At 37.6% G+C, this 19,661-nt stretch overlaps 1 protein-coding gene across 2 annotated transcripts; it reads right to left on the reverse strand.

The window, feature by feature from the left end:
• Positions 1–15,516: 15,516 nt before the first annotated feature.
• Positions 15,517–18,537, reverse strand: LOC141628677 (beta-amylase-like). 2 transcript variants are annotated; one of them, XM_074441786.1, is made up of 8 exons: positions 18,415–18,537; positions 17,986–18,042; positions 17,518–17,916; positions 17,258–17,422; positions 16,605–16,868; positions 16,319–16,528; positions 15,997–16,236; positions 15,517–15,893 (listed from the first exon to the last, which is right to left on the reverse strand). In XM_074441786.1, exons 2-8 carry the CDS (start codon positions 18,031–18,033, stop codon positions 15,747–15,749), a joined length of 1,473 nt encoding a protein of 490 aa, XP_074297887.1. In that variant the 5' UTR covers positions 18,034–18,042; positions 18,415–18,537; the 3' UTR covers positions 15,517–15,746. The 2 variants fall into 2 exon arrangements, with proteins under 2 accessions (XP_074297887.1, XP_074297886.1); XM_074441785.1 differs by having other exon boundaries at positions 18,426–18,507.
• Positions 18,538–19,661: the final 1,124 nt, after the last annotated feature.

Raw genomic sequence — 19,661 nt, forward strand, 5'->3', positions numbered from 1 at the left:
CCCCTTTCTTTTCTTTCTTTTTTCTGATTTTGTTCCATCATCATCATCAACATCTCACAAATTCAACCCAAAACACCATTTATATAAAATCAAGCTCAAAATCGACGTAATTCCTTCGTTTCTTGTCCGTTTTTCGCGAAATTTACCTTTCCGGAATCCCCTCGCCACGATCTACAACTTAGTATGTTCTAATTTCAATTTTCATTAAGTTATTTTAAGACCAATTTTCGGAAATTCGGTATTTTTGATTAATTATTGTGTTTTAATTGTTTATTTAGGTGAAGGATTGGAAGACGAGTTCGGGGACTCGTATATTGTAGAGGATAGCGGTTAGTTGTGGTTAGGGTTTCGGTTTTGAGGACTAATTGCTCATTTTCTAGCTTAAGGTAACATATTTCGAGTTACTCGACGAAAGATCGTCACATGTTTTTGATTTTTGTATGTTTGGTGAATTTTTGTTTGGGTAGTAATTTTCACATGTTAAACTTAGTTGCATGCAAGCTTAATTTGTGCCTTTTGGTAGTTTAAATTGTCAAAGTTGAATTGGGGACGATTAATTAATTTTCAGACGGTCTTATAATGTATAAAAATGAAAAAAAAAAGAGAAGAAATGGTGCGGCAGTGGGCCCGGCAGCAGTGGGCCCGGCAGCAGCCGGCAGGCCCACTGCAGCCCCGGCCGGTCTTGGGGTTGGCCCGGGTCGGTCCGTTGCTTGTTTCGCGGTTTTCCATGCTTTGTCCGTCATTTTAGGTTCATGATGGATATAAATAGAATGAGTATACATGGTTAAATTTGTTAAGAGAATCATAAAAGTAGCTAGAAGTTATGCTAATGGTAGAAAAATTATGTTATATTGACAATTATCACATGTTAGGATAATTTACAAAATGAAATGGTAATTAATGGGCTCAAAATGAATTTTATAGTGACAATTGTAATGTTTTGTTGATTGTGCCGAAAACTGAGCCTTAGTCCCTTTGACTGATGCGATGTCAGTTAATTGAGTGATTGGTCAGCCGCAATTTGACCCATACCTGTCGCAGGGCTGGGGTTGCGGGTAAAAATTCGGTTGAATGAATTAGATAATCGGCCTTTTTCTTGTTTTAGGCCATTTATTATATCTCGATTCCACATGTGTAATTAGTTGAATTTAAATAGCTTCTTATTTGGTTAGTTGAATTTAAATAGCTTCTTATTTTGTAGTAATGGCCCTAGATTCCCCTAAAGCCTTTAATATTGTTAAAATTGCTAGTATTGGAAGTTAGTATTGAATTCTTATTGAGGAACTGTTGGAATTGTATGCTGTAAATAGACATTTATATAGCCTTTCACATGATAGAATGTTAGCATTTAGGTTGGTAAGTAGGACTTTTGCCCTCTTAAGGTTAAGTGGGTGTCTTACTTGACTTGTGTGGTGAGTCTTGTGTGGTGTGGGCTAAAGTATTCAAGCTGGGACTAGCTGTGACTAGGTCCTAGGTGAGTATTTCGGCCTTCATCATAGATAGGTCTTTATAGTCTTTGACGAGTATATGTTCACTGCTTGATAGCCTTTGTGTTCCTGACTAGTGGATGTTTATCCAAGTTGGGGCATGACCTCAGGTACTAATTTTGATAGTATGGGGTCAGCTTAAGTACTAGCCGACCCTTCGGTGGTGTCCTTAGGGTACTCACTTCACTTTGTTTTAAAAAAAGTTGTGAGTCTTGGGTGCGGTGGTGTGTATCCGCATGTCTAGGTCTCTTGCAGATTTTAGGCTAGGGTTGAGTTGTCTCTTGGCCATGTTTTCTTAATAGTAACCGCTGAGCCAAGATACCGGTTCGATTACCTTCCCTACCTCGTGGTATAGACTTGAGTTACAAAGTGACTATTGACGGGACTAAGAACTTATGCCTGTCTTTGATATATTGCCCTTTCTTGTTTGATGATTCTATGAATCATAGAGGGTGAGATGCAAGCCGGCTATGGTTGATAGAGTTTGGATTACAATTTGTTATATGATTCACATGATAGTTAGTTTGGTCAGTTTAGGGGTCATTTGTTAGAATACATGAAAAGTAAATGGTTTATCAAATTGTTTACATGTTACAGTACATGTTACATTAATTTTGACGATTCGTGGCTGGGAGGACTCGAAGTTACTCCCCACTGAATTGTGGCTTTCGTGTTTGTATAAAATGCGATTGACAGGTTGTTGATGCTTTGTTTGGGGTCACAGACGGCTAGTGAGCAAGAAACCTTGGACCTAGTTTTGGCTATTCTATTAGTAAACCTTTTATACTTTTGGTTTATATATAATTTGAAGGGACATATGTCTCCCTTTCTATTTTTGGTTTGTATCACTATATTTCCGCGTCTTAAGTTATGTATGTAAATTAGTTTATCAGTTGTTGCAGGGTTTTTGACACTCTTCTTGAGTTGGAATTGGATGTGAATGGTTTAGTTAGAAAATTTTTGAAATTGCAGGTTTTTGGACTAGTTGAACCATTTACAAACATATCCTACCAGTTTTTCTGTAGAATTTACGTATATTATCAAGGTTAGATTTAAGGGTGTCACAAGAATACTCCTCCACAAGCCATACCTGCAGCTACTCGATCGATTGAGGGGCACTCGATCGAGTTACCACAGGTCAAAACTCCCCCAGAAATCCGAACACAATACATATCGTCACATAACTACGAGTCGGGGTGATAACCCAACTACAAATCCTATAAAACAAGTTCAAAACCAGCAAGTACGGCCTTATGGCCACCGATACAAACCAAGTACGAAAAGGAAAGGTACCAAACGAAACAAACTAGTATCCAACATCGACTATAAACATGATAAAAGAAACGGAGTATCACTCCTGCTGCTGCTGCTGCTCGTCCATCACGGCATCCTCATCTCCATCACCACCCGAAGTACATGCTCCTGACGTACCAACACTCGCATCACCACCGGCTCCAGCATCGGTTCTCACGTACCAAGGGGTCAAGCTGCCGTAAGGGTATAACTGAGGTGCTCCCCATGTGGACATATCCACCCCGTAGGAGTGGAAAACCCCGTTGTAATCCCCGACTCCCCTCCACCAAATCGGATGTGGTCCCGAGGTCCTAATGCCCTGAGTATACGCCATCTCATGCATGTTCCGGAGCGTCAAGGTAGAGGACACTCTCTCGGCCAGGTAGCTCGCACGCGTCTCCGGGGTATCAAGAAAAGGGTAACTAGGAAACGGGTACTGTGGTGGTGCTGCCGGCTGTGGCTGTGTCTCAGCCATCCTCTCCCTCACTCGGCGTGGCCCTCTCCCTATCCTAGGTCGATCCTCCTCAGCTCTCACATTTTCCCCCTTCCTCGGCTCAGGCATGACTCGGAGGATCTCCGGGTCGATGAAGTACGTCTGCCTCGCAGGACATGCATCCTCATCCTTCTCCTCATCAGAATCGGCAGCTACCACTGCCGCAGGTAAGGGATCTGTCGGTGGGAGGTGCTCAGGATCGGGTATCTTCATCCAACTCATGCCACATACCCTACACGTTAAACTGCATTCTCCAAGGTTCTCAACCATTTCAGGTCGAGGAAATAAGCTCTGTCCATGGTAGGTACCGGGGTAGCTAGAGGGGTGTACTCCGAGAAAGCCTCAAAGGAAGTTAGCTTCTCAGCTAAACGGGTGGAAATAGCACCACAACTCAGGATCCTAGTGCTAGACGAGGCCATCAAGGCAAGACTGGCACACACCATAGAGGGAGCACTGAAGGTCACTCTCTCAGTCCGCTCGGAGTTAAGGTACGCCATCAAAAGCATCAACTCATGCGAGTTCAACTTACTCGTATCAGATCTGTCATAGAGGAGACACGACACAGCACGAAGAAAGATCTTTAATGTGACATGTTGCACATCATTGATCAGCATGTTACTAGCAGTGGGAGCTGATTTTCCGATGATACAAGGCATAAGACTGCAGACCCCACTCAGTCGGTATGTCACGGAGGGCTCCCTCGACAGGCTTAGCCAAGCCAAGGTGCGTGGGAAGCAAACATGTCCATGGTCAAGACAAAGCTGGTGTTCATGAGGCGGAACTGCACAGTTTGTTCCACCGGCTCGTATTTAAACGAGCTCATGAACTCGAGGGTCAGAAAGGCATATGAATTCTTTCGTAGGCGATAAAGTTCGGTGAACCCCAAGGTCTCAAAGATGTGTCGGACATCAGTCTCAATACCCAGATCATACAAGAGGGTCGTGTCAATGCAGCGGGTCGATCTCATATTACGGGACTGTAAGGCTACAAACTTCTCCCGTTGTGTGAAGTCTTCAAATACCACAGACGGATATTCGGGTACAGCTGGAACTACGGGTCCACTCCCCTCCCCAATTTCGGACTCAGAAGCCCTACCCCTCTTACTCTGTCTGGTCCCTACTGTTGGTCTTGGCATCTATTTCAACATACAATTTCAATATACCACCACATATACACTAAAACATACAAAACATACATGTTTGGTCATAAAAGAATCATCTAAGTACATACTATCACCAACAATTCCCAAAATTAAAAGTAAAATTCTCAATTCTTAGAAATTAGACGGTCTCTACAGCTGTAAAAACTTTGACATAATTGTCATCCTTTCACATTACCAATACTAATTTTGAAGACTTGACATTCAAAATAGCTTTTCCAACAAACAAATTTCACCATAAAATAAACGAATTTCAGTTTAGGTACCTTTAAGACGGAGTTTTAGGGCAAAATTTTGAGTGAAAACTATCAAAATCAACTCTAAACATGATATATACAACATACCTTACCCAACTTTCCCCCTTTTATATACAAAAGACAACCAAAATCCAATTTAAAATCTCAAACCCTAAAAATTTTGGGTCTTATAAACCCCCTTTTGATTCGATTTTTGGCACAACTAACATCAATAATCAACAAATTGAAGCAACTAAATCATGTGACAACAATTACAAACAAGATTTGGCACCTTAAAATCGATTTTTCAGCAATTACTACCCTCTTACATGCTTCTAATTAGATAAAAACATAAAAATAGGATAAACCAACTCACCTTGATGGATTAGCAAGCAAAAAAGGAATGAACTAAGCAAGAAAACACAAAATCTAAGCACCCAAGATCACAAGGTTGAGAGCACTAGAGAGAGTTTTAGGAATTAGGGTTGATGAATGAAAGAATAAGGAAGAAAGAGTAGAAAATAAGAGTTATGAATCACGCGAAATCCCGGTTACTGTTCACTTACTCGATCGAGTAAGCAGGTTACTCGATCGAGTGGCCTCTACTCGATCGAGTTGAAGCTACTCGGTCGAGTTTCCGTTGGCAGATCCAACTTTTTCAACGTTATAACTTCATATCTAGATCGAGTGAAGTCTACTCGATGGAGTAAACACTCTTACTCGGTCGGGCAAGATTAAGAACGAGGTCAAAAGTTACGGGTTTAAGTAACGGTTCCTGCAAAACAACAACTCATGTCGATTCCAAAAATAAATTCGGAAATCATCACAGATTATTATATTCATTCACGACGTATTACAACTACACAATTACAACGTATCACTTTAGCAACCATATTACTTCATTCCATGACAACCATTACGCAACTAATTAACTACACTATCAGCCCTTTCATACTTACATGCAACATACTATTTCACTTCCAATTATGCAATTATAATTTCAATAACAGATCTAACAGCTATACTACTCGAAACAATCATCCAACATCATACCATTATTTATCACCCAAGCTTCACAATAATCTAATCTTTTCATAGCAATTAACAAATACTCACTCAAATCAATCGTCACATTACGGAAGCGTTAGTTCATACACCTATCACATCCAGTTCAAATACTATTTTGATTCGCATTACGACAACTCAAAACTTACCAATTATCATTATTACCACATACAAGGCTCGCAAGCTTTCATATCAATTACCAATACCAACCATTTTGAACAAGCATTACCAACACCACATCATGCACACTATCTCGCATTGCAAACACGTCACCACTTCCGTTACTACTCAACTATATATTTTCACAGTTCTAATCACAACCATACACACTTAGCATCCATATGGGCTCCGCTACAAACATCTCTATATCACTATCATACACACTCTAAGCACATAATTCCCGACTCACTATCCCCTTAACCAGTGACTGGCTTAAGCATAATGGGGCCATGATTTTGAAATAAGGGCGCCTTCTCACCCAAAATCTAGCATCAGTCGGGGCTCCCAATATACATACACCAGGTTCATTTTATTAGACTCACTACGTTCGTTAGGCTCATTTGTTACAGGTTCCAAAATCGTCGCTCTGATACCACTTTGTAACACCCCCATATATCAAGGAGCCTTAACAAGACTTTCCCTAGCATATAAAGGTGTTACCCTTTCGGTTGCCCGAGGAAAGCAATCATCAAAAGTCGATAAAAGAACATTTATAATTATTTTACAAGTGATTAACCAAGCTACTGATATACATGATACAACTCATCAAACACTATGAAGACCACTCATGTCATGACTCGTGAAGACTCATCCCGCCAAGACTCCAGCTACCATCCAAGACATCACCTTCTAAGACTGACTGCTCACCATAAGGGATCACGGCAGATACAACAGAAACAAACAAGAAACCACCACACAACGTCAGCAACTGAGGCAAGACACCACAACAACTACCAACATACTACAACACAACCAAGCACACACATAAGTCACAACAACTCCAGCCAACCATCGTCTCCGACTGTCCACTGGATCAGCCCTGCCAAAGGGGAACCGCAGCCGTTCCCACCTAAGCCCCGCTCATCATATCGAGCGATAACCCTGTCCCATTATTGTGCACATCCCCTCCCGTGGCGGGTTCCACGGAGGGCGAAACTAGGGCGTGAAGCCACTCCCGCAAGTGACTCCACTCAGCCGAGGACGCACCTCGAGAACCACAGACAATCAGTCACAATCAACTGCATCACAACAACAACAACGAAATAATGCAACACCAACCGATTACTATAATCAAACAACCACACCAACACTACAATCAATACAGCAACCGACACAGTAGACAACCAACAGAAACTGAGTAGGTGAACCTACCTTTAGCCAACCGCATCGATTCCTTGTTCAATCACACGACATCAACCAAGCAAGCAAAACCCCTATACAAACAGTACAAAATCCTATTACTATCACCACAACCCTAAAAGGAACAACAATGACAAAGATGATGATGATGATAACATACCTACGCATCTCAAATCGGCGTTAAGACAGCTACCCGACTCAAGCAACCCATCCTCAAGGCACTAGCATCCTCAAAGGCTCCCATGGAAGGAATTATGGTGAAGGGAAAGGAGGAAGGCGACATCTAGGTCTGAAGGAAAGAGGCGGAAATGATTTACGGTTTTATCAAAACACGATTATAAACCCTCGCTGTAAAGACGATACTCGATCAAGTAACCAACTTACTCGATCGAGTGGCCCCTACTCGATCTAGTACCCAAGCTACTCGATCGAGTAGCCTCTATTCGATCGAGTACCACTCATCCCCAAAGTCTATCATGACACAAGGCATCTCTTGTACGAATTCCTAAAGGCTATCACACGCCCCCAAGGTCGGTCAACGTTGGTCAACGAGTCCCTAAAAGGACGGGTATTATATCTATGCCACTGTCAAGGTGAATGCTGCATCTGATACCCAATCCGCAATCATTAATCACCAACTCTTTTCCTAATCCTTGAAACTTGGGTAAGATTCTTGTAGCCATTACTCAATTGGTTAGTGAGAAAATTCGAACTTGAAATGAAGAATTTTTGGAACTTATGCAAACTTTGAGGGGGAAAGCTCCAAGAAAATTGATGATGCCTTGCTTAACCCCATTTCTAGCCCTGTTGTCCATCAACATAACCCATTTTGGCTTAATGTTTTCCAAATTCTTTTGCAAACCGTACTTATTTTATTTGTTGAACCTTGCCTTGTTTGTTGTTAAATTATGTCAAACTGTGTTCGTCACTATGTTTTGCCCTCCCTTGATGATGTCAAGAGGGGGAAGTAGTTTAATTATGTCTTATGTGTGACCCCTTAACTCTTAAGCTTGCGTTCACCGTAATATGTCTTGCGACCTTGATTAGATGTTCTACTTAGACTAAGTATATTGACTCTTTCATGCCTTGATCATGTTTTGTATGTTTTATGTTGAATGCTTAAAGACCGGCTAACCATAGGTTAAGGGGGAACTTCACACATTATTAAAACTTGCCATCATCAAAAGGGGAATTTGTTAGAACACACTTGGTTGATGATGCCAAGTTTCATTGTTATTTAATTGTTTGCTTCTTAGTTATAATGTTTAGCATTTGAAACACTCAATGAATTTCCAAAGATAGTTCAAGAATGATCAAGATGAAGTTATAACAAGAAATCCCTTAGTCTTAGTCAAATGTTGTAAACGATTACAAATGCTTAGTGATTGAAGCAATCAAATGGACTCTCAAAGACGGCTTAACATGATCAAGATGAAGTCAACAAGAAGTCAAGACATTGATATGATCCTAGCATTAGTCGAAAAATGTAAGAGTAAGTGTAACATTCTCATTTATGTCAAGTGGCTGCAAAACCATGCAACAGTGCATTGCACTGTGGTTTCTGATACTACCGTATGGAGGGACTTTTATTCGAAATGTTTAAGTGTCAAAATCTTTACAAATTTCATATTCTCAAAGATTTTACATTTGAATTATCCCAGTTTGAAAACAAATCTGAAAAAATCAATTTGCAAATCTTATATGTGACTCCTCTAAAGTTGTGCATCTACTTTTACATAAATGGAAAGTTGATTTAGTCAAGTACTAAAGCACTCTTCCATTTGTGGTAAGTTGTCACTTGTCAAATGTGTTGAAGTTTTAAATCTGAAATTTTAAGTCACAAATCCACATTGATTAATCATTTAGATTTGTGCATTTACCTTTTACTAAAATGGTAAGTTGAACTTGTCAAAGTTTTAAAGCTAGAAATGTTTTTTGTCATTTTGGTAAAATGTCACATGTTGAGTGTTTGGGGAAGAGTTTTCTGAAAAAGACTAAAGTTTTGTGTGCTCAAACAACCCTCAATACTTACCATCACTCAAAGGCTACTTATTTTATTTATGGATTAAATTATTTTAGAGTGTACTCTTTAGGTGATTGTTTTCACTATAAATAAGGAGCTTTTCCATCATTTATTACCTAAGACTTTTCTGAGCATTAATTGTTAAAACACTTTGCAAAACATCAGCTTTTGTTTTTCAACCTATTTGCAAAACTGTTTTCTATTTTAAAAGTTTTCAATCGTTTTTCAAAAGAGTTGTAAATCTCCATGTATCAGTTCGCTGCACTATGACATCTAAGTTTGTTCCATGATTCTCATGTTTAGGTCTTAATTGTGATCTCCATGTTAATTAAGTGAACGATTGAGATTCAAAGACTATGTAAACCTGTGAGATAGAACTTAAGTCTTAAAGCGGAGTAGCTTTGAGCAAGTGAAAGTCTTGAAGCGGAGTAGCTTCAAGCAAGTGCAACCGGAGTAGGTTGGCGAGTTATTTTTATTGTAAGGGGTTTAGTTGTTTGAGTAAATTTCTAAACAAGCAATAAAATAACGGTTGGACGTAGGCCTCGGAGTAGAGGCTGAACCAATTTTTTAAACATCGTCTTGTTTGTTCATTTACTTTTACGTTTGTTCTCCTTATTTATATATTGTTTATCTCGCATGATCATACGTGTCACGAGTGTTCAAATCTTGTGTCTCGGACACTGGCTTTGATTGATTCAATCTTGTGAACTTAAAACGATTAAGTATCTCAAGTTTTCAACTTAAAAGTGATTCACTTAAGATTTTCATTGCTAATAGTATTCAACTTAAAAAGTATTCACTTTATCTCTTAATTGCTAAGTTGAAGAAAAATACTCTTTCATTCATACTTTTCTGGTCTATGCAACAGTCGACTTTACTGTAACATATACTGAGCGGAATTCATGTGTATATACTTCTAACTCAAATAGTTCTAAGTATAAACACCTCTATCATTTAAAGTATTGTCCATATCAGTTTAGTCTATTATTGTCCTGGATTTCAAAGAAGCTTAATTCAAGCTTAAAAATTTTAATTGGACATCTAATTCACCCCCTCCCCCTCTTAGGTGTTCTCTTCCTTGACTCTTCACGTGCCAAAAATCTTACTCACATAACTTATTAGTCATGAAAACCTTTTTTTTTCAAACTAATGCGTATCTAACGAAAATATCTTATCTTGGGTCATTTTAATGGCGACTATTGTTTACACAGATTTCTAATCCCAGATTATGCATCTTTTATAATCATTACATACGAACATGTAACCACCGGACATCAGTTGCCTCACACTCAATAAACTATGAGCTAAACTGGGCACAAACGACACATCATGAATTAATTTCTATTTGACAAAGCTAGTATAAATAGTAATGGTACATTTGTACCTTTATCTTCGACCTGTAGTACCTTATCATTGACGAGGCGTACTTCATATATTTGTGAGATGTCTAAATCCATGAACAAACACCGTGAACCATACAAATGGTTTTAGCAACCATTATCAATAAATCAGACATCGTCCGAGACTGCATGGTCATGAAAGTGTGCCATAAAAAGAGTTTTTGCCTCTTCTTTTTCAGCAAAATTTGCTTGATTTAGTGTTTGCTCTTTGACCTTTATCCAATAACTCACTTATTTGAAGTCAAATTTCTTGCAATAATGGCATTGAATGGACAACTTTTGTCCAAGTGTCGCTGCCCAAAATATCGGCCATTGCCTTAGTCGCCGCCATGAACATAGGGATGAGAAGTTTAGGTTTTGACCAGAAAAACGGACTGGACCGAACCATTTGGTTTGGACCGTGATGGAGCGATCGAATTCTTTTCGGTCCAGTCCTCGATCCTTATTTTTTGGAATTTCGATCTTCAGTTCGTTCTGGCCGAACACCAATAAATTTATGTCTGGACTGAATGGACCGGTACTTTTGGCTTCTCTGATCAATCTTTGAAACTTTGTGAGATAATCTAATATGTTGCACCTAAAAGTTTATAATCTCAACAATAGCAATTAATTAAGTTAATTTTTATTTCAAACAACTCGTTTATTTGATTTAGTGAAATAAAATGTAATAGGTGTACATAAAATAGCGAAAAATCTTAATTTTTGGTCTATTTCGGCCTAGGACAAGACCGTAGCGAAACATTCGGGTGTGGTCTCAAACTCGACCCGGTCCTGATTGCCTTTAATAAAACCTCTGAATTTTTTTTTTGGAAATTTTACAAAAACAAATGAAAGAGAACTTGATTTGCATTCTGTTGATTCAAGTCTAGAACAAGATGGAACCTTGTCTTATCGCGCGGGAGGTTTGTTGAAACCCGATGCACTTATAGGGAAGAAATACTCTTTAAGAAAAAAAAATGAGATGGCGCCACCCGGTGGTGCTCAAATTGTGCGCCACCGGGGTTATTATTGTAAATTGATTAGTTATTTTGCTTTCCCTCTACCAAAATTTGAAATTCAAACAAAATAGTATTAAAAGGTAGTTTAGGAATTTAACATTATTAATTAATTGTAACAATAATGATAATTATAAATATTAAAAAAAAATCCCATAGAAATAGGCGTAAAAAATCTCATAGAAATAGGCGTTAGCAATTGAGTGGAACATATAGGGGTTGTTTGGTTGATCAAGGTACTTAATTTTCCTAGGAAAATGCAATTCATGGGAATTAAGTTCCCTCATCCAATTCAGGTGAATTTCGGAAAAGTGTTTGGTTGCTCATGTAGGAATTAAATTCCACAGGAACTTCCAATGACCAAGGGGGGAGTAGGTAAGCAACTTCCCACATCATGTAGACATTGGAAGTTCCTGGGAAATTCTAATTCCTACATTTTGTAAAATTTATGGCAACCAAACAACTCATGTTCTTCAAAATCATAGGATTTTCCAATGCCTATGTTTTCTAAGTGGCAACCAAACGACCCCATATTCTTACCGTTAACCAAGAGTTGCTATACCCTTCGGGTTGTTTTCTTCAAAAAAAAAAAAAAAGAGTTGCTATACAAGTAGTGAAGTAGGTATAAATAATTCTAATTCTCAATAGAAATCAACTCATGGCTTTGGTAGGATGGTATCTTAGTGTAATGGTGTGTAAGTAACTAAGTACTAAGGAGTACTCTGGTTCGAACCCAGTTAACCGCAATTTTTTTTTTAATTTAATTATTATAAATTTGGTTTAGTTTGAATTTGAATATAAATGTCTATTTGCGCATTTAAGTGTTGAAATAAACATTTCTATGGATCATCTTATATTTAAATTAAGACGATAAAAATGGTAAAGTATACTCTATTTTGTATTCTTGAGCTCCCTTTATGTCGGTGATTTGTTTACGTTTTTTATTCTTCGCGAGAGTTATTTAAATTAAAGGTAAACACATTACTGAGACGGGAGGATTATATAATACTCAGTATGTTAAAACTTTTATCGCGACAATTTAATATTTTATAGTTTTTATTGATGACAAAATTATATGTTCAAATATATTTATAAAGTATTATGTTGTCAAAATAAAGTGATATCAAAAATATACAAGTATGCGCCGTCAAATTCTAATCCGACTCGTATGACCCTAATTAACCCAACGCGTGATCTAATTCGTTAGAAATTATTTCTTGGCCCGTTAACCCGACCCGTGATCAGATTCGAATTTACCCGACCCGTATTCATGCCCTACCCGTATGACGACCCGACCGGAGACCCAGCCCGCCCGACCAGTTTGACAAGTCTATAACACAAGTGTTAATGAATTGGACAGAACTTAGCTGGGCAAAACCGTACTGAACTGAATTGAGCTAAGCTAAACAAAATGATTTTAAAAGATGGTGAACAAAGTTAAGCTTAATTAGATTGAATTTAACCAAACTAAATTGAGCTTAATTAAATTAAACTAACTAGTACATAGAGTATGGAACTTAGAAACCGAGTTCAACATAATACGAATTAAAAGGAATGAAGGCGACGTAATATAATTAATTAACAAGTCGATATTCGGCGGAGTTGAGTTAGAATGAGACACATCGGGGTTGAGTAGCTAGAGGGTTGAAATAAGTAAATGATGGTCAATGATGGTAACACATAGACCTGGCAAATGGGTCAACCGAGTCGGGCTCAGGTTGGGTTAATTTTGGATCGGGTCGTTTCAGGTCTGTAGATTTCGGGTCGGGTCATTTCGGATTCGGGTAATTTTCGTGTCAACTATTATCAAGTTATTTGTGGACATATAATAATTACTTTGCAATAATAAACATTATTCAGGTCGGGTTATATTGGGTCGGGACAATTCGGTTGAGGGTCAAGTTTGGGTCAGAGTTCGAGTGTCGGTTCGGGTTGAGGTCGGGTCATTTTTCATGTCACTATGTTGGCCACAGACCAAACAATAGTCTCAAGACTCTCAACTAGAATGCAATATTTGACATTAACCTTCAATTTAATTACAAGGCTGCTTTCAAATGCTCATATCTTGAGTTTTACTTGGCCAAATCTTGTGTTCTTTATATGTATAAAATCTTGAGAATGTCATCTTTCTTATGGACTTGGAATGGTCAAGTTTCACCGAGTGTATTTTTCCCAGTAAGGCCTCAAAGACTGGCACGATTTCATGTCTCATTTGCAGCAAATCTGACCTGTCAGTACTAAAATGCTCATATCTCCCAAACCAGGAAACATTTAGGGATAATTATTTTTGTAGGTGATATATAACTCATTTCCCTTTAATTTGGTTTTCATGGGCTCTCTAGTTCAATCGGAGCAGAAAGTTATGAAGTCTGGAATAAGACAGTAGCTGCTCAAATGCTACACCATAGTTCAGCAATGACCTATTACTACTCTAACCTAAATATCTAGAGTTCTAGGTCACTATTTTGAGTGATTCCTATTGGAGGAGATAGCTAACATATTTAGCTTTCAAATGAGATATCATTGGCCTTAAAATTCAAAGGGATCAGGAAGATACACGATCTGCAAGTCGTCACTAAATTTAGACTGACCATTCAATCAAGCCTGCCGAGTCGTCACTGAATTCGATCTCACAAGTTTGCATAAGAGGGATAGATACAATCTTCAAAATTACTACTGCAGTCAAAATCGGAAATTAGATCTCCCAAGTTTGCATATATATGAGGGATAATGCCAGGAAATGAATATACAAATTGCTATGTTCAAAAGGTAAGTAATCAATCATCATTCACTGAAAACTTTATTGAGTCCTACTGTCCAAGTTTTTCAATTCCAAAGTACAGGGTAGAACATCCTGAACACCAACTACGTTATTTGACACTGAATAAAATAGTACTTGAACGAATGAGCTAGCTGACTTGATCGTTCCAAGACGGTCTTTCGAACTATGACTGCTACTCCATGTTTGATCTACTTACTTCTTCGTTCACAAGGGTATTTGATTGTCCCCTTTGCTCAACATATTGCTGCATAATTTAAGGCGTTGGATTAATTTTTTGATATTAAAAAAGTTGAAACCTTACTAGAGTGTGTATTTTCTCACCATCATGTATCTCGTCAATATTACTGCCACTTTGATTGTCCATACCTGACATTAATAAAAACAGATTGTTGAAGTTGAACTTGACAGAGAGCGAACTAGTATTCACTCGTCTCATTCATTTATTTACGTTTTGTGTTCTTTGTAAGGAGTATTTTTAGCATATGTAAACAAATGATTGAGATGAAGCAAGTAAAAGGTAAACAAATGACTAAGACGGAGGGAGTAGTAGTGAAAATGAACAAACTGGGCACAACTTCGCTACTGAAAATGGTGATTTTCGGCAAAGAACGTGAACGTATCCAGTACCAATTGAATCTAATACTCTGAGCAAATTAAATTCAATCAATCAGTTGGTTTTGAAAGAGAATTGAAGTAAAAAAGAACAATCGTATTATATTTTGAGACCAAGTAGAAGAAATAGAAGCAGATGAACAGAGGAGTTAAGTGATGAAGAAATTGTCTTCTAGATAATTTGATTTGGTTAAAAGTTTTGATTTTAGTGGAATATACCTATAAGATGAGGTAAAATTACATATCTATCCTCTTACCTTTGGCGCAAAAACGAAAACCAACAATTTTTTTTATTTATTTAATTAAGGTGGCGCCGAGATTCAGCGCCACCGGGTGGCGCCCTATCGCCAGCGGTTTACTATGCATTAATCGTTTTTTACAAGTTACGACTTGTCATTGTTTATTCACTATCCATCCTCCATATACAAACACTATTTTTCACTAAACGAAAAAGCTTCTTTATTGAAATCATTTAACACTCGTATTTGCCCTCGTCTCTAATGTGTGTTTGTTAGTCATATGTATAGCTGCGTCGTTGATAATGGCTCGACTGATGGTGTCTAACAGAATGGAAATCATTGAAAGTTGCTGAAAAATAAGAAGGATCAGGGATGAAAAAACATAGTAATTGTTATTATAACTTTCTTCAAGTAGTACGTACACATGAAACATCTATGTGAAACATACTGTATTTATTTTTCTTCTTTTATTGTGCAGAAACAGGAAGAGCTTGAGCAACAGCAACCGCAGCAGCGACGTCATAAGATATGTGGGTTCGAAGGTTGATTTATTATAAAGGTACTCAACATCACTTTTATTCTTAAGCATCATATAGTAGTTTATTAGACTTTCATATCCGTTTCGTTGTTAAAGGGGAATGGTGCCATAGGCTGAGTTGCTTCCAAAAGAACCTCAATTGGAATCTTGGGTTTTGACAGATCGAGTGGGACGATGCGCCTGCCGTATTCATCAGAGTTGGGACAGTATTCCTGAACATATATAATTGAAGGCAGAAATGTTAGAACCTGTACGTCATTTTAGTTGTTTTTCTGTCGTAACTTATTGCGCAAATGAAGTTAATTATTTTGTTACCTCATTCGCGTGCATTCTCTTGACAAACGTCTTAAATGTCTGAAAATTCCCATCATCGAGAAGTTGATTGCACAAACGAAGATATGTAAAACCATACATCCTAAGTTTTGGAAAACCATCTCTGTTAACACCATTTGGCCTAGCATTAAGCAAGATCTGATCATATGCATTAGGATCGTATCTGGGTAGCGCATTTTCACCAGCAACTTCTATATTTTCTCTCCAGCTTCCACTTAGGACCTGCATATAAACGCGAGCTTATCAGTCGTGAATATAAGGATCTCTCTCATCTATGAAGGATATAATATTGTAATGTGGTAACCTGTTGCACAAGTTCTTGTGGAGCACTTTCAGCATATCCAGGCTGTTCATAGTCTCTCATCTCTAAACACGTAAAATCGAGAACACCAAAATGCCTGGATAACATCCTTGCTATTGGACGATACCCGTCCCTGTCTCTCAAGTTATAGTATCCTGCTGTAAGTTCCGCAGCATGACTGTCATGCTTGTACCACCAGTGTAGTCCAGAAACCTGCAAGTAAAGCAGTCAAATAAATAAGCGTCCCTTTTTGTACGTCGACTTTCCTATTATGCTATTTTTTGCTTACTTTAGCTGCTATCTTGACTTTGCAGCCACAAAAAGCTTTATTTGCTTCCTCTAGGATTTGATCACCATGGAAAAGTAACTTGTTTGAGTACCAAGTTAAGAAGAATTTTCCAAAGTCAGTTTCGTATGTCCCATTTTGTCTGAAAAACCCTGTTCCATCTGGTCTGTCATTATATTGTCCTGCATCCCCTGGCATATCCCAATCCCCATGTCCTGCATCCGATGCAGCTTTCTTGAAATCTTCTCTCAGATATTTGTCATAGCACTGCAAATCATATTAGAGCAAACTTATATATTAACTATTATACAACTGACTCAATTTGAAATTTAATTGTAAAATTTATTATTACTAATGTTTTGTATTAATCGGTGGAAAAGGGAAAGTTCAGTATAATCCAATTGTAAATATAATATAATGAAAGCCCAATTATAGATATGATATAATGAAAGTCCAATGACAGCCAAATTCATTTAGGCGGGAAAATTTTGGAGATCTCTTATTATTTTAGTATAAGGGGATGCTTCATTGCATGCACTGTATTCCCTCCATTCAGGTCATTTCGAAAAAGGAACTCGAACATGTGACTGATTATCAAGTTGCACGTAGAAAAATGACTGAGACGCTCCAATAATGAAAAATGTAAAGAAATATACCTGAAATTCTCCAATGCCAGGGTAAGACCAGCCTTGATTTTGGGGATAGGAAGGATATCTTAACTCCCCAGCAGGACCAAGGCCAACCTCAATGTCAGTAATGATTCCGGCATCTAGGAAATCTTTCATATTTTGTCTGAAGCTCATCATGTAATCGCTGTACATCTGATCTCGACACAATAATTATCCAAAACCGATTCAAAAATTAATCATTTTTATTTCTAAAGTGAATAGTACAAATAAGTGAACAGCTAATGAACCTGGATAGTAGTCCGTCCTCCGAACAGTGGTTCATTATCCACACCGAGTGTAACATACTCTTTGTTCCTGGTACCGCTTCTATTAGTATAGAAGATATCAGGGTTCGAGTCACCAACGCTAAGTACCCACTGAGGGAGTGGGATGCTCACAGCATCTCCTACATTTCCACCACATTGGTGGAATGACATTATAGCTTGTATTTTCAGTCCACTTTCTTGTACGAGCTTAAACAAAGTTCGATACGCATTCCAGTCATATTGCTTTGGTCCTTTGGCTTCAATGATGCCCCACCAAACATCCACCATCACTCCATCAACCTCTGCTTCTTTCAATTTGTTCAGCTGGTACTTGATGTCGTCGTAATTCTCAAGCACATTGTTTTCTGAAACAACTCCTAGCTGCAATAACAACACAATTGAAGATACTTATGATGAAGAGTTGTAAACTAGAAGAAAAGATTGGCTTACTGGTAGCATCACGAAAACGGGCACATAGTTCGAGAGCAGTGAATCCATTGTTTCAACCTGAAGAACAACATATACGATTATAACACATAAAAATGGAAGTATTTTAAGTATTTATTTTTATTGCAATTTGGTAAAAAAAAAAAATGTTATAAGTGAAGATGCAGCAACTAATTAGCTTACTCATATAAATATATATGATTTGAAATTTGTTTATGGATTCATAACTAAATGATGGAACTAATTATAAATTCAATGTTAATTTTCTTTCCATGATACAAAAGTTGTTTGTGCTGCTACAATCTACATAAGGAAAAGCACACATTAACATTCACTACTTTGAGATAGAAAAGAATCATCTCATAGTAAAATGAGAAAGTGGCGGATGTTAATGTGTGCATTAGTATGCACGTTAGAAAAACCGGAGGAAACCTCGTAAGAACCTTAAATGTTGTTGTAGACAAGTAAGTATATTAGTAGGTTGAAGTATATTAGATATGTAGAAGTGTGTGGTTTGTTGATATGAAATTCATCAAATTTATAGGCATGATATTTGCAGACAATAGAGGCATAGCCGAATTTTTATTAACAGTTTCTGTTGTTACAAACGTAAGCAAAGACTTTCTATCCTTATCTGCCATACAAATTTGTTTCACTGCCGCATGCACTTTGTACATCATCAACATATTGCCCCATCCTGATATACACATACATACACCTTTCTGTTTATTGCCACATTTAACTTCTACTAGTTATTGTATCCCACGCAAAATACCCTAAGATATTGTGACTCGTTTAGTTGAATTAGGATTAGTATTGATTCATGCACGACTGTTAGTTGGATTGTAAAAGTTGATCATTAGTTTTGTTGCTTTAGATTCGTATTAATTAACTAAAACTTGAGCTTCACAAATCCAGCTCTGATATTGCTCTCCTTGATTACGATTGTAAAATCTTATCTCGTAGTGTGTCTAACTAAACAAAGCCATAGGCCTTAAAAATGAATGGAGAAAATACTCCCATGTAGAGAATTTGACATAATTGCCTACAAGTTGCTAAATATAGATCATAATATGAAGTTAGGTCTTTATGGCTCAACATATATTAGAGGTTTGAATACTGCCAATCTAATAACTAAATAAATGGCTCAATACAATATGATAGTTCAAGCTAAATTTACATTATGTTGGTGTCAACTTTTCAGCAATACTAGTTTTAGCCCGTGCAAAAAATGCACGGATTTGACATATATTATTGTCAAATGATAATACAATAATTTAATATATAATGTCAATAATGATAAGACTATGTTATAAATTATACGTGGATATAATTTCACGTGATTGAATATTAAAAATACTTTTAAATTCAAAAGTATTGAAAATAAATGATGCATAATTATAATTTAAATGCTTGTGAAACTGTTGATATAAGTCGTTATGTAAATTAATACTTATAAGTAGAGGTGGCAATTATTTACACGACCTGAAAACACGACACGAACCCGACACGAAGTTAGCGGGTTAGGGTCAAGACGTTGTGACCCATTTAAGTAATTGGGTTGACACGGACACGACACGAAACTTAAATGGGTCGGGTTAGGGTTGAGCTCTTTTGACACGAACCCCGACACGAATAACCCGCTTATTTAAAAGTGTCAATAGTCCACCCAAACAACG

This window comes from Silene latifolia, chromosome 2 (assembly GCF_048544455.1).
Source record: "Silene latifolia isolate original U9 population chromosome 2, ASM4854445v1, whole genome shotgun sequence".
NCBI classification, from domain to species: Eukaryota; Viridiplantae; Streptophyta; class Magnoliopsida; order Caryophyllales; family Caryophyllaceae; genus Silene; species Silene latifolia.

Excerpts from the sequence above, each read along its gene's own strand:
- LOC141628677 (XM_074441786.1), bottom strand. The coding sequence starts at position 18,033 with ATGGATTCACTGCTCTCGAACTATGTGCCCGTTTTCGTGATGCTACCA. Across the intron at positions 16,529-16,604 it reads AAGTCAAGATAGCAGCTAAA|GTTTCTGGACTACACTGGTG; the intron begins GTAAGCAAAAAA and ends CTTTACTTGCAG. Across the intron at positions 15,894-15,996 it reads AGAGAATGCACGCGAATGAG|GAATACTGTCCCAACTCTGA; the intron begins GTAACAAAATAA and ends ATATATGTTCAG.